Here is a 21,198-nt window from a genome sequence, read left to right on the forward strand (position 1 = left end):
CGAATTCGATCGAACAATCGACCGAAGGTCACGGCAGAGAATGCAAGATGGTCTCAAGCTGCACGATATCTCATCGCTCTACGATTTTATATTTTTATCTATTAATTTTGTTTACGGTGGATTTTTAAAAATCTTTTCCAGCGAATCATTAACGGTATTCTTTTTCAGTCGAAATTAAATGACATCCGAGACTGATTATGTAATTCCCAGGGAAGAAAGAATCCTGTCCTGCTCGTTTTAATTTCAACGGCATTAAAATAGATATATGTGACAGTTTATTTTATATTGGATGAATTGTACGATTTCATCTCAATATATTTTACAATAAATGAGAGCGAAGAACGACGAGAGCTCGTTTTCAGCATTAAATGTATTCTTGACACACACGTTTGACATTGCGGAATTCATATTTCATAATACTCGCCGTACGTTTGCTCTTTTTGAGAATATAATGCGAAACTTTCTCCTCGGCTTCCCTTGAGAAACCGAAGGAATGCTCGATCAGCCGTTAATTCTCGATTCTTAGCCGTGGCCGCGTTAAATTGCAGCAAATCTTCGATACGGGTAAACGAGGTATTTCTCGCGCCGCTGGTGTTAGTCGAATGTTTTTTTTTTAATTATTTTTTACGATCGTTGTTACAAGATCGTGTCGTAACAACAATTCACTCATTGTTCCCCGAGGTAAATACTGGAAGGAATATTAACGAGGAGCGAATCATGCCTGATTGGCTGACGCTTGAAGAAAAATCTCTTGAGAGTACTGGACTTCGCGGCGAAAATTTTTTTCGATGTTTAATAAGATTTCTACTAATCTATGACGATTATAATTTACTTTATATATATAACAGGTATAAAATACTTGTAACTTTTTCTTCATTATTAATCAAATTATGAAAATAATCAATTTGACGAGCGACGCAGTAATCTCGCGATTAACGTGAAAAAGATAAACTTTCTGTGGCAGTTTCCGTAAATTTTACAGAACAGCGAAAATGGAAGTAACCGAATATGAGGATACAGTAAGTACGTGAGGGTTTTAGTTTAACTAGATAATTGCATACCGCACCGTTAAACACGTTTGACATGGTCAGACGGGAGCTGCGTAGATGTAAGAGAAACGTGCGAAACATGATCTTGTGACACGTCAGTCTCTCTTCCGCCGTTTCTTAGAGAACCAAGACACGAAAGGAGGAAATTAGTGTAACGAAGCTGTCATCGCGACACGCAACGCAGCGAGATCGCTTATTGGGTTAAGGACGCGAGATGCAGTTTTTGTCACACAATTTCTCGCCGTAATCGCTCGCGCCGCGTCTACGAGCTCGATCTTTTTCAATTCGTCAATCGCATTGCATAATTGTACAGTCGCCAATTATAACGCGTAATCGGTGACTAATTTTTCACGGATAAAGATGTATCAAGGTTATTATCCTATTCTTTTTCTTTTTAATTTTTTTTTTTTTTACTTATAAATATTATTTTAAAATCTATTTAAATCCCTTTCCTGCAATTATAATTGCACGTTTGACTATGAATAAAATATTTATTAGAATTTAAGAAGCCCCATTAGTTATCTGCCATTCTTCATCTATGAATGATGCAGTTTGATGTAAATTACATGCAAATTTTAGATTAACGCAGGGCCTATTCGAGCATAGATGTTAATGCCTTTTATTTTTGTTACAGACGATGTATTCTGACGGTCTCCTGACGCTCCATTATGGAAAACACCCAGCGACCTTAGCCGCAGAGGTTGGGGCCTGGTACAGCGGGGACCGTCACGTGGACGTGACCCTGGCGTGCGATGATGGGTCTGTCGTGAAGGCCCATCGCGTAGTTTTGGCAGCCGCCAGTCCCCTCTTAGCTAGTCTACTTCGGAATCCCGCCCTGGACCACGTAGTTCATTTATCAGGCGTCCGAAAGACTCAACTAAATCATTTGCTGGAATTTCTGTACAATGGAGAGGCATTGATACCGGTAAGATTTTTTTTAAGATAAAATATTTCGAATCAGAAAACCTAACACTAGTGCGACAAATATTTCTAATACTTGAAATGTATATTGAGTGGAATTCTTATAACGATCTTATTTAGTCGACAGAGCTTACGCCGCTAAGAGAGCTCTTTGAGCTTCTGCAAATTAAGTCGGAACTGTTTGAGCCTAATCAGCCTCAAACCAGTAACTCTGACCCCGAGAGAATATCAACTCCACAGCCCTCAGAAGGCCAGGAGAGTTCTAGTTACGAATCCCAATACGATGGCAGGTGGGTAGATAAATTTTATTTGAAAACAAGAAAGAAAAAAAAAGACAAAACATTTTTTTTAACTTAAAAAAAAATTTTTTTTTAATTAAAATTAAAAAAAAAATTATTTAATTTAAAAAAAAAATTCTCTGCATTTTAGACAGTCCAATAATCCTGCGGACTGCTGCTCAGTCCTCATCAAGACGGAAGGGTGCGAAGAAGAACCGGAAGTGGATGTGGAAGGTGTCGAGGGCGAAAGTCTCCTTTCGGATAACAGAGAGAGCAGCATAGAGCCGCCTAGAAGAAGGGATAGTTCTGACCCCGTTAATCTGAGTCTCAATTCCGGTACTTCTGTCACAAGTGACAGCTCGCACGACGTAGTACACAGGTAAACGACTTTAGCAATTTAATAATTGCTTGCAATTCAAATTTTACGATAAATGTAGAGATAAGATTGACGTGTGATTTTATAAGTCGCACTCGATAAAACGAAACGTAGAGAGTCCTCAAGGTAGATGGGTTTGATCGTTGCAGGTCTGAAAAGCTGATATTCGAGAGGCGAGAATCTCTTGAGGAAGCAGAGGAGAGGAAGAGGCAGCTCGCGACGCGACTTGCGCTAGGCTTAGATTCTGGAAAGAGGAAACTGGAGGAAATACCTATCCCACCTGCGGAGGCGTACGTCGTGACGCCACATCGAAAACGAAGGCCGGGCTTTCACAATGCCCCCGCGCAAAACCCGGCCTTCGTGCCTTTCAATCCTGGATTCGAAACACCCAGGAGACTACAAGCGCCACATCCCCTAAGCGTTTCGGCACCGCCATACATGGTTGGTTAACGCAACAATTTCACTTTTTCAAACGTATTGATTTTTTAATAGATGCATATTTTACTTTATTACTTTTTCGTTATTGGTACGCAGCAAGACAGATCGGTAACGCCGCCGTCGCATCGACCGCCGAGTGCCGACCCGACGTCAGCAGCGGCGCTAGAGCCACCTTGGACTACCTGGACTCTGCCGAGAGCTCCTCCGCCGCCACCGTCGACAGACGACCCGCCGAAGTCCACCCCGGTTCGAGAATATCGATGCAGCTACTGCGGCAAGCAGTTTGGCATGTCGTGGAATCTAAAGACCCACTTGAGAGTGCACACAGGCGAGAAACCCTTCGCGTGTAGACTTTGCGTTGCTATGTTCAAGCAAAAAGCCCACTTACTGAAGCACCTTTGCTCGGTGCACCGAGGTGTAATAGCAGCTCCCGATAACACGTTTTCGTGCTGCTTCTGCTCGTCGTCGAACTTCGCCAACCTGCAGGATCTCATCCGGCATCTCTCGGGGCCTCATAACAATCTGCTCCTCAGCAGAAATCTGCATCGCGAATTTACGAATCACGAATAGCGACAAGGTCAAAGGCCGTCCGGTGCCGAAGAGTGTTCCTCAAGCGCACAATGATTAGTTCTTTAAGTAACTTTTCATCTAAGGAATATCTTGACGGATTTGTTAAAACGATGCGATTGGAAAACATAATTTCTGTTCGGACAATTTTTTAATTAACAACGTAAAATAATTAAAATTTTAATCTATTTTTCGTTGTTTTTCACGATACACAAAAAGATATATCAATTATCTTTTTACTTAGTTTTTAACCTTTTATCAAAATTATTAATTTTTAAATTATCAATACTTTCATAAAATATTTATCAAAAGTGTAATAATTTTTTTGTTCTTTCGTGCACGGTTATTAAAACCAATAAAGATTTTTTGAGTAATAATTTTAAATATTTTCACTCAATTATATTTTAAACTGAATATGATGGAAAATAAAATTGTCATTACAGACAAAATATAATTAAAAGCAATAGATGAGAAATAAACAATTATGACGTAATGTAATATTAGAAATCAATTTTACATGCAGTCTGAACAGAATCTATGTTTAAGTACTCTAGTTTATTCTTCATATGTTTTTAATTACTATAATTTATTATTACGGTTATTAATTTTATTAAAGTCGCAAAGAATATTCATTTTACAAAAAAAATAAATTACATACGTACAAAAATTGCGATTACCTTGTGACTAAATATATTTTTGTGATTAAATTCAGTCAAAATTTCTATAAATATTAGTGGAATAATATATCAATCTAATTTTCAAAATTTTCTAAAGATACACGACAGAGGCACCGGACAAAGGTCTTTTCCAAGAATAACGGTGAAAGATAATGAAAGAAAGAAAGAAATAAAAATTTCCTAAAGTCGCTCATTTACGGCTTTTCAAAAAGTATTTTATCAGGGCTAAGCAACAACCTCGATAGGATGCCTCTGCTAATGAATGTGATTCAAACATGCATGTCGCAAGTCGTAATCGAACGGATCTGGGAAAAGTACAAGGATAACACGAACGAAAAAGAGAGTCAATTATCGTAACGTGTCAAATATAAGCGAGCTCGCGGGATTGGGGCGCCGTCTTTTTTGTCGCGTATTGTTTGTTGTTATTTTATTTTAATCGCTGCACGCGGCAAACCCGGCGACGTGTCCCGATTTTACCTCAGCGCGCGCGACCAATCTCACAGTGTAAATAATGTTAAATAGGAGCTAGAGAACGGACTAGAATTTATTTATTTCACACTATTGCAAAGGGACCAACCGACTTTCCACCGATTTCTGTCTTAGGTAGATCTTAGGTGTCCTGCCCACCAATCGCCACGAGTTAATTCCCGCTAATTAGAGCTGTCTCGATCGCGAAAGTATTCGGCCGGGATGAAAGGGAAGGGAATGGAAGTGTCGAAACCTCACGCGGGACAGAGGAGAACATTATCGGCGAGATCGAGTGCGGCTTATATAGTTCGCAGATTGTCGATACAGTTCGTTGCGCGGTGAACGTCAACGTTATTAATGTTCTGTCTTCTAATAATCCGTCTTCCACATTGTCGCTATTACCTCACCTCCCTCATTCCCGTCCTAACATTCGTTCATCCTTCAGTGCAACTTAGCGACTCGAGTGCCTTGTCAAATGGGTCCAAATTGGTCGATTGGGCAGTGATTTCATGTGTTCATAGGCTTAAGAGACATAGGCGTTTAAGGTGACAATACGAGATCGCTTAGGAAATGGAGGAAACGTTAATGAATTCACGTAGAGAATCTTAAAATTCATTCGAGTTAATTAAACTTTTCTTAAGGCTAGTTAGATCGTTGTAAGTAGTAGCTTTTTTTTTTCTTTAATTTCATCTTTGTTTGGCGCAGGACGTCATAATTTTTTTTCTAGATAGGCATTATTATTACCTAAGGTGCCTTGAAGAAGGGCCTCAACCTCTTTTTTGCTCCTTAATTGTACAAAACTTATTCGGAAGATGTTTGTAAAAGTGAGACGTTCAAGTGAGGAGAAGAAATAAGACGTTATACAAAAAAAAAAAAAAAAAAAAAAATTATAAAGCGTTATGCAATAAAAAAAATACATATGTAAATTATACAGAAGTTTATTTTAATTCAATTTAAATCCATTTTTATATAATTAAAATTTTTTTTAACAATTTAATTAAAAAATTAATAAATTTAAATTATATAAAAATGTATTTATTTAAAAGAATTTCTCCGCGATTTGTATGTTTCAAAGAGCGTCCTATATTAATCTAGCGAAAAGGAAGACCGGAAGCACGGCTAATTGGCGTTGCCTTCAACACCTCAGTCTTTGCTCGCCCTCGCAAAATCCGCGATCGCTTGGGGTGAAAAAAAATCGATCGACGCGTTTGTTCTTCTCCGTCACTTGCCCTCATTACGACGTTCACTTGCGAGAACGTTGTGACGAGGAGCCGTACAGGAAACGGAGCGGAAAGAGAGGTTGGAGGGGTGGTGTGCGCTCTCGCGAAGCCAGGCAAGAAACGGCCAGCACAAAACAGTGAACGTAATGTGATACTAAATGATAATAAAGCTAAAGTAATTATTGTTTAGCGCGCGACGCCGCGGCGTTTCGCGGTACGGGTGCGCGACTCGCGGTTCTCGGCGTGAGTGAGAGACTCTTGCGGTCGTAAAGGTGAATACCGAGAGAGAAAGAGAGATAGAGTGTGTGTGTGTGTATGTGGAGTACCGAGGAAAAAAAAAAAAAAAAGAAAATGCGAGTCGCCTGTAATAATGTAAGCAATCAACTGTTTATCACCATTCTCCCCTTCACCCTTTCGCCCACCCTTATCACGCACTTCCGACATCAGTTGTCCCCTCTTCTCGAGCTGTAACGCACTAGGATTACGTACCGCAGACTACTTTACTGTTAATCGATTATATTTAGCGCGCACGCACATCCGGATGTCTCCCTCGAGATCGTCTCCGAAGGGAGACGAGCAAAGATCTCGAGTTTCGCTCTCGGTCAACCGACCAGACCGAATTTCCGAAAAACAACGATATCTTTTTGATAACATTATTCGATATTGGGATCTGCGAGATTTTTCGGTCGTTAAATTCAATTACCGTGTAAACGCGTCGTTCAAAGGAATGGGTTTAACGGATGTAAAGGCAATAATTGGTGTAACTTTGTGGGAAACGTCGATTTTCCACCGATTATCGTTTTCCGTCACCGTTGTGCAAAGCTAGCGTCTGTTTCTTCGTTATTCGGACATCCGGGTAAAACATTTTATAGATTATAAGCATCTTCCAAGCGGGCCGCAAGCCCCGCGTGCTTTCTTAGTGTTCATAGGTTTATGAAAAATAAATTAAATTTAAAAGAAAACTGATGCACGACAAAGGTAAAGGGAAGCGAGAGTGATCGAGCTACTGTACATTACCAATTTCCTTCTCCCATTCCTTTAGAATCTATTGTAATTTATGAAAAGTTACGCTGTTCAGGCGCGAGATGTGTAAAAATCTGTAGAAAAATTTGCTTTAATTTAAACGATAACCTAACGATTTTAATAAATTAGTTGAAGAAACAATCTCGAATTTCTATTTCACAAATCGCTTCTTCGAAAATTCTTACTAATTTTATTTAACTTGAAAAATAAATCATATATATTAATTGTTTTAATTTCCTAAATTTGATGTTGCATTTCTATGCAATAAAATTTTTTTTTTAGTTGATAAGGTTTTCTTATTTTTCGCGATAAATTTTTTTACGAAATAACTAAACAAAACGCAAAAACGCAAGATCGAAGGCAAAGTTAATTATTGTTTCACGAAGTGCGCGTAGCGACTCGATCCACAGAATCTTCAAAGAATTCCCCAGAAGATCCGCAAGAGACGTTGTCACCTAACGGTCCGGAGACTTCTCTCGGTTTTGTACAAAAAGAAAAGACAGCGAAAACCCGTTACTAATGGGCTACGTTCCAGCGAGACGTCGTGTGCTGTACGTTCAATAGCGACAGCGTCGATTACATAATTACGACTACTTCTTATTTTGTCCGCTCGAGAGGAATCGGCAGAGCCGATCGGCGGTACCCCAGAATTCAACGTAAACAAGCGTTGGACCAGATTGAAACCGGCTCCACAAACGATTGCAGGAAGCGGACATTCGCCTTTCATAATCGCAGGCTCGTGTCTCGATTGTAATTTACAAGCGTAATGTAAGCAATTAGTTATGCGAGATAATATACATAATAAAGAGGCATTAATCAAATATTTTTTGAGATACTACAGAAATAGGAAAAGATTTATACTTGTTTAGAGACAACAACTTTTATGCATATAAATCTTGTTGCCGACCAGTTCTGTCACGAGTGTGATATACTTAATTAAATCAACTTTTAAGTGTAATATATTACAAAAAATAAATTAATACATTAATTTAAATTACAAAAAAAAAAAAATTAAAAAAAAGCTGTTACAATGGCAGTGAAATATTCGCGGAGATTTCAAAAGAGATTAGCAGCCGCCGGCTCTTTCCCAGAAGATTTTAATCAACGCGTCCTTGTGGATCTCGAATTAAAAATTCAGAGAATCAGAATTCTTTTAATCCCGTAATTTTTTACATTTATTCCAAGAGGAGTCATCGACATTCCATCGAGTTGGTAGACCTCGCTCTAGCGTCGTTCGTTCCCGTAAGGGCTTACGTCTTCGATCGAGAAGTACCGTTCGTTCTGAAGATGCATAATGGATCTTGCATTTCTGGTTCTTGGCCGCGACGCCGGCGGGTTTGCCGAGAGATTCGTAGGCGCATCATTGACCAATGACCACCGTTTGCTCACAAAGAGGGGGTAAGACCTCTCGGTCAATGCTCCTACTTAAATGTATATAAAGGTCTGGGCTTTGAAGGTTTCCGAGGTAGATCGTCGTCAAACATGTTCGGGAAGATCATCCTAACACTCTCGGCTCTGGCCTGGGCCAGTGCCCAGATTCCTAACCTGGGTTTCTGTCCGGAGTACATACCCATGCCGAATTTTAACATGCAAAGGGTGAGTAACCTAACTGCTTTGAATCGTCTCATATACTTATTGTTACTGCATTTTTTTATTTTTTTTTTTTATTTTAGACGTATTATAGTTTTAATATCAGACATGTTTGTAGAATATTAGAATTATGATGGTGTTTTTAATTATCAAACAAACGTATGAGAAATAAAATTTACTTCAATGCTCTTGCGAAAGATTAATAATTACTTCGACTTTTTGACAATATTAGTTTACTTTGCGAATGACGAATGTTTGATTTTTCCTACAGTTTTTGGGCGTTTGGTACGAATCCGAAAGATATTTCCAACTTAGTGAAGTGGTATCTCGATGCGTTATGACAAATTATACTAAAGGAAGCGACGGCAGATACCGCGTAAGCAACGAAGTTACGAATCGTTTGTGAGTATACCTAAAATTTTATTCAATTTATCTGACAAATAAAAAAAAAATAACGGGATTTTACTGATATCTTTAATATTTAGCACCGGCATAAAGAGGATACTAGAAGGCGAGATTAAGCCTCCGGCTTCCAAGGCCGAGGAAGGCAAACTTCACGTCAAATACACGACAGTTCCATTGACTCCCGAGACCAAGTATTCGGTACTCGAAACGGATTACGACTCGTATGCTGTGTTGTGGAGTTGCCAAGGTATCGGTCCGGTCCACGCGCAAAACGCATGGGTCATGACGAGAGAACGAATACCGTCAGGAAAAATACTTCAAAAGGTACGTAACTCGTAAAATAAAAATTATTTAGAAATAATTTAATTTAATTCAATTTAATTGAAATTATGTAATTAAAAATTAATACAACCTTAACAACATCCCGACCCTCTTACTCCAGAATTATCTCTACGAAATTTTTAATTCTCTTTCCAATTGCAGGCCTACGGTGTTCTCGATAAATACAAAATCTCGAAGACGTTCTTCGTAAAAACCGACCAGGCAGATTGCGCTTACTTCGACCCGGAAGAGGGCACCGAGAACGAGAAGAAGCCAGATACGGAGAAGCGAAAACGGAAACCACAGCCGGTCGAAAAGGACGAGAACGTAAAATCGGCCGACGCTTTAAATAATGCTGATTCCGAGATAAAGGAAGAAGTAAAGGTATCGAAAGTTGAAACCGCCGAGAAGGCTGTCGACGACTGGAAGAAAGAAGTGGAGACATCCCCGAAATTCGAGCCAGCTTCCATCGAAACTATTCCTGAACGGATTCTGAAGATCGCGGAGGTGATAAAGGAGGAAAGTAGCGACGCCAAAGACAAAATGATCATCGTCGAGGTCAAGGAGGAAAACGTCGCGGAGAACTTGAAGGAGGAGACGAGCGAGCTCTCGAAAGAGTCAAAAGCGTAAAAGTTTCGCTCAAAAAAAGTCTGTTAGTTGGCGCTAGCAGGGAAGCATTCCGGGGAAAGATTTTCGGTGTCTTAGACTCGCAACGGTTTTTCGAAAGAACCTGTCTCGCTTAAGCACCGTGAAATCATTAATCACCGATCCATCGACACGTCATTATCGTTTCAGAACATAGGGTTGGTACGGCGCTTTGTTTTGTAGACTTACACACAATTAAAAAAAAAATAAAATAAAATAAAATTGTTAATAAAAATGTCTTAGTAAAATATTTGTCTGATTATTACTTCCGTTTTCGTGTGCGACTACTAATTTAATTAATAGTAGTAATGACTATCATGCCAAGGAAATTATTAAATCCTTTATAGTGTTAATAATTAATTGTGAATTAATAAGCACAATTACACGTGCGATTAACGAGATAATGTGAAGCACAATATTTGATTTGATCGATAAGACGTAAAAATATTTGTGTTTCTGTAACGTCGCAACGATTTATGCGAATCAATCGTACAGCGTGAGAGAAAACGTTCTGAAACTGCTCGTGGAAAGTCTTTTTAGCTTTCATATCACGGTGTCGCGTTAGTAAAAGCTAAACATGTCATAGAATTTTCATTGTGAGAATAAGTATAAGCAGGTCGCCTAACGGATATACTTTTTATATCATCATTAATATTTTAGTCCTTGATGAAATAATGCCGTTAATGAGAAATAATAAATTTAATAATAATAAAACATAATATGCAAAGACTAAAGTGTCGCTAAATGTTAATGGTAATATAAATTCTATACTTGCGAATAAAAAGCTGAAATATATTTTTTCTACATTTGAAAACAGGAAAGAATAATTTGAAAAATATAACAAAAGGAAATGTAACTCTTAACGCATTTCTTTTTCAATAAATTATTTCAAAAGTTCTGCATACACTTCTTATCTAACAACTTAGCATAATTACGTAATATGATTGCCCGTAGCGTGATAAATAATCCGTGAATCTTTATTTCATACATAATTCATACATACACGCAGCGTAAAACAAAAAAAAATATATTTTACTTTAAATTAAAGAGTGAAGATTCACGGATATATTATATTATATATATATAATTATGAAGTTAGTATATCTCAAAACATCTTCACTGGTACGGAAATATTCCTCACCAGGATTCCCGCTAATCGTTAAACGCGCGCGGACGAGCGATTATCAAAAGTGGTCCATCGCGTTCAATCGCGAGATCATCCCACGTGTCTTCGAAACTGTCGATCATCTATTGGTCAATGGCGAATTCGAGCCGGGTTTCTTGAACCCCGTGCGTACCGTTACTGACCCACTAACTGCCGGTACGCTGCCAAACCTATCCAGTCAACCTTCGCGGGTTCGTCCCCGCAAGGCGAGCGCGAAGCAGATCGCGGAGCAGGAAGTCCAGTCACCTACGGGCGATCCATCGTACGAGAGGCACCGACTCTAATCCCGCGAGATCGACACCCAGCGGTCATTCAACGGTCAAGGCCATCAGGTGAGTGCCGCATTCAAATCGAGCAAGATTATCCTGGTCGTTTGTTCCTTACCTCTTAATCAAATTTCCTAACAATAAATTACCCGCTGAACTACTTGCGCAAAATAACCTCTCGTCCGGCAAATTAAAGAGATCGAATTAGAAATCGGGTCAGTCTGAAATAATCCGCGTCCGTCGGACTTTTCACATAACACCTCGACCTGTGCTTAATACCCTCGTGTCACAAGAAACGTTTGTGTCAATATGAATTGGAAATGGCGGTGAAAAGAATTTTCACAGAGCAGTTTGACCCGTGCCTAGCACCGCGGTAAGCAGCGACCGCATCGATATGAATTTTAAATAACCGGCGCGATAAGAGGATAAAGGATGACACTCTAGGCGTGCCGTTGCTACATTGTTAACACTTGTAAATAATTACGCGCCAAGTGAAATCAACACGATGTTGCGTAACGCGAATTGCAAAAACTAGTCCGGTGAGTAAAATGCATTTATAATCGTTATGAAGTATGTCATGCAGAACAGTGCCGCGTCGTGATATCATCAATTTAGAAACCGAAGTATGCGATAAGGAGATATAAAAGCGCGCGGGCCCGAGTCGCTTCATTTTCTTGCGCGCTTCAAAGTCGGCGGTGTGCACTTTAAAAGCACGAAGAGAGCACGAAGAAATATCTAGCGACCTAGTCGATGCGAATTACATTGCGAAAGAAGTTCTTTAAACGGTAACGTCATTGCGATAACATGAAGTGTGTTATCATAACGGTGGTTATCTAGCGAAAAAATGTTTTGTACTTGACTTTTCGTACGCCTCTTCGATACTTCAGTCCGTGAAATAGTCTGCGTGAAATAAGATTATCTTTGTCGGAGGTATTTTATTTTAAATTAATATATTATTTTACGTCAAATTAAATACAGAAGATTGATAGCGTTTTGGCGTAACGTTTCCGCGTGTAATAAATATAAAATTTTGGAATGTGATTTATTCAAATCCGCTGTGTATAAAAAATTGGCGCTTTCATTTCTTTTTATATCACGAAAATCCGATAAAGATATTATCGTATATCAAACTCCATATGTAAAATTGGAAAATTCTATACGTTTTGCATATATATAAAATAAATATTCTACCAGTTATTTACTTTTTCTACTTTTTTTTTTTTTAGACAAGAATAATGTTTCGAGTATTTGTTGTAATCCTTATCGTCGCAAATGTAGCAATGGCGCAAGTGCCATTTATAGGCTCGTGTCCACCAAAAGTGCAGGCCATGTCAAACTTCGAACTTGACAGAGTGAGTATTGTAATAATTATTTATGTAAATAATTAAAACAATTTCTATTTTGTTCCGTTTTTTAAAAATAATTATATTTTATTTGTCTTCTTTTTTAGTATTTGGGCAAGTGGTATGAAGTCGAGAGATACTTTGCGTGGTTCGAGTTCGGTGGAAAATGCGTGACGGCCAATTACAGTCTAAACGAGGATAGCTCGGTGAAGATCGTCAATAAGCAAATTTCTTCATTGTGAGTACAATAACGCGACCTTGCCTGATTCGCACAGCAATTTTAAATCATTAAAACATACCATTAAAATTATAAGAACGAGATAACGCGAGAAAAAGACAGTAATGCAGAATAAATTGACGTCATCGTGCCTTGCTGGTAATTACCCGTTCGAAATTAAAAATCTTTGTTCTCTCACGTAGAACCGGAGTCGCGACAGGTATCGAAGGCGTCGCAAGGCTAAATGGTCAATCCGATGAGCCTAAATTGTCCGTCACGTTTCCATCCTTGCCGCTGCCGTTCGACGCGCCGTACTGGGTTTTGGACACTGATTACAAATCGTATGCCGTGGTGTGGAGCTGTACAAACCTCGGAGTTCTCAAGTAAGTCGCGAGAAGACGCTAGACTAAGTCGGTAAAATCAATGAAAAAAATAACTTTGTCAGATGGCTTATGTGAAATGCATTTCGTTTGTAGTGTGCGAAACGTTTGGATTCTAACAAGAGAGCCTAATCCGCCGGTCCCGGTCGTGGAGAAAGCGTACCAGGTCCTCGACAAGTACCACATCAGCAGAGCGTACTTCACTCGTACGGACCAGAAAAACTGTCCGGCCACATATTAAAAGTTATTAAAAACGATTTCCGTAGAAATACGTTCCCGGGGAAGATGTATCTTTTATTTTACAACGCGGCATTGTGCACGATTCTCTCGATTGCGAATTACAATATATATTGCCAGTGGCAGATGACGGCTTTGCGATTACGCAAGTGTAATGATTGTGTAACGAGTATCGCGAATGTTCTTGACTTAATAAGATTGTTGTGAATATTTATTTTGCACTTGGAAACGGTGCGCAATTACGATATTTAAAAAAAAATTGTACTTTTCTTTGTCTGCTTCTACTTATCTTAGACTGTGATTATTAAAAAAGTGAATGTATTATTTTGTGAAACTTAATTTTATCTTTAATCTAACCTACTTCGAACAATTCATCGTTTACATTAAGGAGTAAAAGTAGAAAATACTATCGTAAATTGAAGATTGTTATGTAATTTAATTAACTGTATTCAAGCTCTGCTTCGCGAAGCTAAGAGTAAAGGCAAATTTGATCGGTATTTTCAATTAAATACGATATTGCGTAGGAATAGTAGATAGCCTCACGATCAAAGTACTAAAATGCAAAGGTGTATGTCGAGGTATTTGTACTTGTACCTTATCGCTACGTTAATATTATATACAAATATATATATATTTTTGTACAATCTCGAGAACTTAACGAGATATTTTTATTTTTTATTTGTAATATAAATTAATAATCAAATAAAGAATTATTTTTATCAAAAGCCTACAATGTTAAAAAAGAATCTTAATCATCGACGTTTGATCATGTAGTACTCTTCAATTATCACCGAGCCCGTCGGGCCTATTTTTTTACTTCACCCTTGGCCGTGAAGGGTTCTAGCCAGGCTCCAACGAGCACCATTTCTCAACCGAGTGCCGGCTCTTGTTGTAAGATCGCGCGGAGCATGGACGAAGAGATCGAAAAGCTCTTCAGCCGCATATCGGCCGGTAAGGAAAGGTCTCGCGAACCAGTTATGAAAATCCAGTTACGCAAAAACGACGCGAGAATTATTTAGCCGGCCATTATACACGTAACGACAATTTACGCGCGCGTGGTTATCTGCTTCGCGATAATGCATGCATATTACATGCACGGGGGACCGACGTTTATTCACCGCTGAGAAGAAACTCTAATAAATAACCGTGTAAAGAATTCTATTAATCGATCGCGACGGACACTGAGAAAGTTGCGATCCAGATCGAGACATCCGGCGACGTCTCTCACGTCGAATACGTAGGAAAACGACAGCGGCGGAAATAAATCGCGTGGTCGACCAACGCAAACACCGAGCAGCAACAATACCCTTAAATTAAACAAATAGTGGCGGCGGGGTGCGGTCGCGTGCAAGATGAACCTTCGGGCATTGTCACGTGCCGTCCGGAATGCCATTCAATTGCGAGGATGTGCCATCAGGGTTGCATTGTGCATCGAGAGAAATAAGAGGAGTCGCGCGATCCCACGAGTCATCCCGCAAAAAGTGTATGAATTCTTTTTTTTCATGCTCGACGAGTACGGGGGTCATAAATTCAACCGCAAATGTGACACTGGCAGAAACATAATGCAATGTGTGCGCATACATAAATGAACCATTTTCTGATTAAAAAAAATGTATATGTTATATATTTGATGTATTTCTTATTCTCCCTGCAATTAACATGACATAATTCACAAAAGAGTTTCCTAAAAAGTACATTTAAATATATTAAACGATTAAAGTTGTATAATCTTTTACAAAGCTAATTTTAACATTAATAGCTGATCGTAAATTTAATTCAACCGTTTAATCCAATTGAGAAGAGAGACAATTTTTTCTTAATTTTTTAAAAATTGATCTATGTTAAATAAAATGAGAAATAAATTTTAAAAATTCTTGGTTCTTTTTATGTATTTAAACGCGATTAAATTTTCGAATCTCTTCTTTGACATTCTGCCGTACGAATCTCACTTTTTTACTTTTTCGACTCGTCTCATTCTCTTTTTGCTCGGGTAAAAATTGGCGTATTTGACAAAGAGGCGAAGACCCGTTTCCGTATAATCGTCGCCATCGCTTGCAATAAATTAAAACGTGGTAGAATCTAAATCAAGATCTAGAGGCTAGGCATCCGCTAAGATGCTGGGAGATCCCCTTCGGAGTTTATCTCGTCGCTCTTCCTCTCCCGAGAACTGCTTTTACGCACGAAATGAAGCAAGGGGAACGAAAGGGAAACGATGAGACAGAGGGCGGAAAGGGGGATGCACGATCGGGCTCACGGCGGCCAAATCTCGACGTGGGCCCTACGGTTTTCGAGGGGCACGGGCAGCAGTCCCTAATAACAGGGTATACCGAGGCTAAACAAACATACACGCCCCATGGCATCTCGCGCTGAAAGAGTGCACGAAGAAAGAAATAGGAAAAAAAAATGCTCCCTCGACACACCGTGCAACAATTTAAGGCCAAAATGTATTTACTTATTTCGCATAATTTAAAGGAAAACGGATATTCTATCGCGCACCTGTCGCGACCACCTCTGATTCCTTCCCGGATTTGAAAAGGAGACGAGAACTTTCAAAAACTCGAGAAAACGTGAGATAAAATATTTTATCGCAACGTGACTGCGCTCGCAATTAAAACGAATAAATTCTTCCGGATTATTCAGAGCGACTGTAAAATATTGAATTCTATTTAAAAAGGTAGTACGCATCTTTTTAAAGACATTTTGTATTCAATCGTGACTAATGTAGCGATCGCAAAAAGAGCGCTTCGTTGCTCCGTTCCTTTTTTAAAAGCAAGAGAAACGAGTTGTTTACGTTTCACCCTGGGGTGGTCTGCGTCGACGGGCCCTACGTATAGTTGAATTTAATAATGAACGCTCAGGAGGCACCCGGCCGCCTATAATTCCGCCTAAATAACGCGACCTATATAATTAGTTCAAATTAGCGCTCGTATTTCTTATTAGCACCATGTCGAGCTGCTCGCGTTGCTTTAAAAGCAACACCGCGTGAAAGCTTCATCTCGAAGATGGAGAACGCCGCCCGAAATATAATTGCAACAAGCATCGTCGCGAACGACCCGTTTCGCGTCGAGAGATCTCTTTGTGCCACACTGTGTCGCGGGTGGATTATTCATCGCTTTCTTAATTTAGATATAAATATGGAACAGATATATATATATATATATATATATATATATATATATATATATATATATATATAGATAAAAAAGCCGGTCCATTCGATTCTATCTCGCGCAAAAGGCTGGGAGCCGCACCAAAACGCGCGGGAACGAGAGGCTAAGTAAAAAGCCGCGAAGAAGAAGAAGAAATGATGTGCACGCGGAGGAAGAAGCGCGGTTAGCGGAGAGAAACGAAGAGGGAGAAGGCAGAGGAAGGCAAGGACGAAGGTAGATGAGACAAGAGGCATTCTGGTTTGTGGGCACAGCCGCTGCCTGCAGCCCACAATTATGATAATAGCCCCCGAGTCCTGAGTCTTGTTAGGCTAGCAGCGTGCGCGGCCCCAGCTCCTTTTATCTATATCTTCTTATTTTCAGACTCGCGGCCCCTGCCCGCCTCTCCCGCGTTCAACCCTTTGCGTCCTCGCGAGGTCAGATGGGTTCAGCCTGATCGATTCACCGGCGAAAAACTCAAATCCGATATATATCCCACCTCGCTGTTCCGCGCCGACGATACTCATCGCGAAAGGCCTCGGCTCGAAAGAAACTCCGGTAACGACGCGCTCCGTGCCTTTCCCCTGAAATTCCGCGAGATCGAATGTCTCGCCGAGACTGCGCGACGTATATCGCGAAATGAGAAACCCCCTCGGTGTACGTTGCGTTCGTGAATTTTTGCACTCCGAAGGTATTGCGAAATTGCTGGGTCAAATAGAGCACGGCGGAGAATTGTCAGCGACTGTCAACGCACACCGCTGTCTGCAAACGTTGTAAAAGGCGCAAACGGCGCGGGCTTTAATCCATTTTCAGTGCCGTCGGTCTGGTCTTTTGAGCGCCGCGGAAAGCGTTAATTGGAGACCACGCCGCGATTGGCGCAAAGAAAGTCTTGTAAAGCGAAAACCGCGTGATAATGCACGCGGCTTTGTCCTTCTCTCTCTCCCTCTCTCTCTTTCCCTTTGAATAAACGGAAAGTCTACTCTTCGCGTGTACAAACGCGTGCACACTCTGTCGCGTTCGTCGCGACGTGAAAGCCGCAGTCCAGAACTGCGCTACCTTATTCCACTAAAAGCCGCTCTTTGCGAGGCGCGTAATTGTGCTCCTTTAATGACGCACTATATTATGTATCACGCGCGAGGATATTCATCTTTAAAAAGGACGTTGTTCGATCGTTACCGCTTTTTCGCGATGTTGATTGATTCTCTCGTTTGGTCCGTTCCGCGTCGCGAGAGCGAATGTTGGTATAGTTTTTATTATTTTACGAATTTTAATTTTTTCTTTTTTATTTTTCTATGTAGTATATTTTTCCCTAGATTTAATATTTTCACATTTTAAACAAAAACTCTAACTTTTATTAGAAAATAATAAAACTGCATTGTAAACAAAAAATACGTCAACTACTTCGTAAAAGCAGATACTCCAAAGTTACGTTTGCGACTTGAATCGCGCCGTGTATTTGCGAATTAATCGAGAAATGCGCGAGAAAAAGCGAGTCTCGCGGATGTTTTCCAGAAGCCGGGATAAATTTGGATAAACCGGGAGCTCGCCCGACGACTGCCAGATATATGACTGTTTGCGCAGATTAGAGCCGACAAAGGGGTCCGTTCTCTCTTCCTGACACTGCCTTGATTTAAACGAGGCGTCCCGTATTTGTAGTAGATTAAACCGCGCTTCGCGCCGCGTCTTGTTTATGATATCAGTTGCACCGCGGCGGAAACCATTGTACATTGTACTCACGCGCCGACTAGCGTAGCAGATAGATATCTAGACTCAGACACGGTCATTGGAATCGTGATAATTCACGCGTACTCTCTGAGCAACGTGGGATTTATTTCACTTATTTTATTCATTAATTATTTTTTCTTTATACAATTTATTTTATTTTATATTAACGAGAAACTCGCAAAATCACCGGAAATTCCTGAGCCTACGACTTTTCCTTTCCCAAGGCAATCTCTTTAATTAGAAGCGAACGTGATTATAATAATCGATCGAATTAAACGGTAAAATAATTATTGATTATGGCGGCAAGTGACTCCGCAGTTTGTTTAACTCAAAAATTAAAAGTTGCGAAACATGATCGCCGGACAACTCCAATTTAGATTTTTTCGTTCTTATTACGTTCACGTGAACCTTACATCGATGTAGTTGTCTTTTTTTCAATTTTCAGCAGCGTGTAATTCGTGAGAACGCTGCGATATCGAGACGATTAGGGAACGAGCTCCCCGTGTTGACGATAAAAGATCAAACGGTAACTCATGTAACTGTATAATCGCAGATTAAGTTAATAGCTACGCGAGGGCGAGAGCAGAAGACGGCGGGAACATGGCATCGTATGAATTTACCCGTCGTCGCGCGTCCAGATCAGCTTCGTTTACAGACAGAATTCTGCCTGGACCACACTATACGGTAAGAGAGTAATCACCCGGGCTTGTTTCTCTCATTTTTCCTGAACCGTAGTTATCTCCTGGTTTTATGCCGCACGAGCTTTTCAATCAACCGCGAATTTGCAAAACGAGTCCCGGCGTGCCCCTTACTTTCTCCCTTCGCCTCCCGCTCGTCCGATAATAACGGCGTTCGGTAATCAAGCACGTCCTGGAAGGTAGACAGGAAGACGAAGGAGAGGTGGACCTGCAAGACGATCGTGATTCGACGCGGCTACGTGGGCGTTCTCCCTATCCGTCGTCGATCTCGAATTATGCAAATGAACGATGGATATTCCGACTGGCCGCGATTCCTCCGGGATTGAAATCTGAGAGCGCCTCGTCTTTCCACATTTCGCGCATTTGCGGCGAGCACGCACGCGTTTTTGTTCCTCTATTATATTCCTCTATTATAATATACAAGAAATCATGCGCACGCTTCGCGTGCGCTATTTTTTTAATAAAATGTTTCCCACCCAATTTGTGCGCGTCATTATAATCGGGAACATTAATTAAATATAATAATTTCTATATGATTATTACAACTGAGTAATCTACGGTCGTAACAGAGTAATCTACACGAAGTGTTGCCGACTCAAGAAACCTAATTAAAAATTACGAAAAAAAAAATTATGTGACTTACCAATCTGCATTCAGCGGAGTTGTAAATCTCTGCCGGTGACTGTAACATAAAAAGAAACATATTAATGTAGACGTGCCGATATATTTATTAATAAAATTAATAAAAAGAAAGATAAAAAAATTTTTTTTGATAAAGATTTTATTTAAAATATTTATACTTACTTAAAAGTTGCTCCGCCGATGTATGATGCCCCCCGGGCCTGCTCCTCCTCTCAGATGGGACGTGACGAGCCATCCTTCCGCGCACTGGAAACTCGCGAACGCGACCGGGTGAAGTTACAATCGCGAAAATGACTCAACACTTTCGCGCGTTATTTTTCGGCACTCCCGTGAAAAAATAATCGTCAAAAAAAGCGCCCGATAACTAACGACACACCCGAGACGACCGACAAACCGGCTGCGGTTTGTATAATTTAATATCGGCGTGCGGCACTATTTATCATTGAACGATGCGACGCAGCGGAGTTTCTCTTGATCTGTAACAGAAGAAGGAAAAAATTATTTTGTAGATATTACATATAATTAAATAAAATAATGAAAAAATGTTATAAAAAATCTGAAGCATTTTATTCCCAAAAAAAATTGATACTTACCCCGGGGTTGCTCCGCTGGGGCAGGATACCCTTCCTGGGCCTCCTCCTCCTCTCAGGATGTCTGCGGGATGTCGGGGTGGTCCTTCTTCAATGGTTGAATATCATCTGAAACAGAAAAATTGCAATTAATATTCTGCTCTGTTCAATGTTCTGTTCAATGTCTTATTGAGCGCGTATTGTTTATCGTCCCGCGCGCGTGTTTTGCTGCCGGGTGACCGGACGCACATTCCAACACTAGCGCAGCTAAGGCGTACCGTCCTCCCTTCTCCCCGGGCTCCCCGCGCCCAGTCCTTTTTACGATTAAAATTAGGAAGCGCGACGAACGATCACTTACTTTTATCGGGTCTCCTCCGGCCACTGTCTTTCCCGAGTTCCTCAAAAATCGCTCGAAACGGGACGAGAATCTCGACCGCGACGAAAAAGACGGGCGAGGTGCAGACCTCGTGCTCTCAACTTTGATCTAGAATTCGAGTTTATGTAACACTTCGACCGCGAATATTGCAGCTTCGGTGCTCGCGTATCGTCGCCCGATTAAAAGTACGCGAAACTATCACCGCAGAATAAAGAACGTGATGATTCACCTTCATATATCGGGTCGAACGTCGGTGAATGGGCATCGGCGGTGTCCTGTGCAAGACACTGCGGTTCATAGGGCTTCAGGGCAAGGCGAGACATAAGTACACGACGATAAACCATGCTAGAAAACACGCAGATGCCTCAATATCCGTCTCACAAATCTCTCCGCGTGGACCGCGTGGCTGGCGTATATTCACTACTACGGATCGTGTCGATCGTTCGCGATCAGGCA

At 40.5% G+C, this 21,198-nt stretch overlaps 2 protein-coding genes and 1 pseudogene across 3 annotated transcripts in view; all 3 read left to right on the forward strand.

Moving 5' to 3' along the window:
* Ken (ken and barbie) overlaps positions 1-7,158 on the forward strand; it is a 30,500-nt gene extending 23,342 nt beyond the window's left edge. The window contains exons 2-6 of the mRNA XM_070655808.1: positions 1,684-1,974; positions 2,091-2,260; positions 2,400-2,627; positions 2,774-3,065; positions 3,159-7,158. Of these exons, the coding sequence (XP_070511909.1) occupies positions 1,687-1,974; positions 2,091-2,260; positions 2,400-2,627; positions 2,774-3,065; positions 3,159-3,632 (1,452 nt within the window). The 5' untranslated portion in view covers positions 1,684-1,686 and the 3' untranslated portion in view covers positions 3,633-7,158. The remainder of the gene's footprint in view (positions 1-1,683; positions 1,975-2,090; positions 2,261-2,399; positions 2,628-2,773; positions 3,066-3,158) is intronic.
* A 947-nt stretch (positions 7,159-8,105) lies between these two features.
* Positions 8,106-10,761, forward strand: LOC139102120 (apolipoprotein D-like; annotated as a pseudogene).
* Positions 10,762-12,057: 1,296 nt separating this feature from the next.
* Positions 12,058-13,908, forward strand: LOC139102119 (apolipoprotein D-like). 2 transcript variants are annotated; one of them, XM_070655809.1, is made up of 5 exons: positions 12,058-12,194; positions 12,636-12,761; positions 12,860-12,990; positions 13,173-13,352; positions 13,446-13,908. In XM_070655809.1, the coding sequence occupies exons 2-5, from the start codon at positions 12,645-12,647 to the stop codon at positions 13,588-13,590; spliced, it is 573 nt and encodes a 190-aa protein (XP_070511910.1). In that variant the 5' UTR covers positions 12,058-12,194; positions 12,636-12,644; the 3' UTR covers positions 13,591-13,908. The 2 variants fall into 2 exon arrangements, with proteins under 2 accessions (XP_070511910.1, XP_070511911.1); XM_070655810.1 differs by lacking the exon at positions 12,058-12,194 and adding an exon at positions 12,201-12,339.
* The last annotated feature ends 7,290 nt before the right edge of the window (positions 13,909-21,198 follow it).

This window comes from Cardiocondyla obscurior, linkage group LG04 (assembly GCF_019399895.1).
Source record: "Cardiocondyla obscurior isolate alpha-2009 linkage group LG04, Cobs3.1, whole genome shotgun sequence".
Classification (NCBI taxonomy): Eukaryota; Metazoa; Arthropoda; class Insecta; order Hymenoptera; family Formicidae; genus Cardiocondyla; species Cardiocondyla obscurior.

What these genes read in the sequence shown, in the direction of transcription:
- LOC139102119 (XM_070655809.1), top strand. Translation starts at nt 12,645, where the DNA reads ATGTTTCGAGTATTTGTTGTAATCCTTATCGTCGCAAATGTAGCAATG. An exon ending in CAAACTTCGAACTTGACAGA is followed by an intron (nt 12,762 to 12,859) that starts GTGAGTATTGTA and finishes CTTCTTTTTTAG; the next exon opens with TATTTGGGCAAGTGGTATGA. An exon ending in ACAAACCTCGGAGTTCTCAA is followed by an intron (nt 13,353 to 13,445) that starts GTAAGTCGCGAG and finishes TTTCGTTTGTAG; the next exon opens with TGTGCGAAACGTTTGGATTC.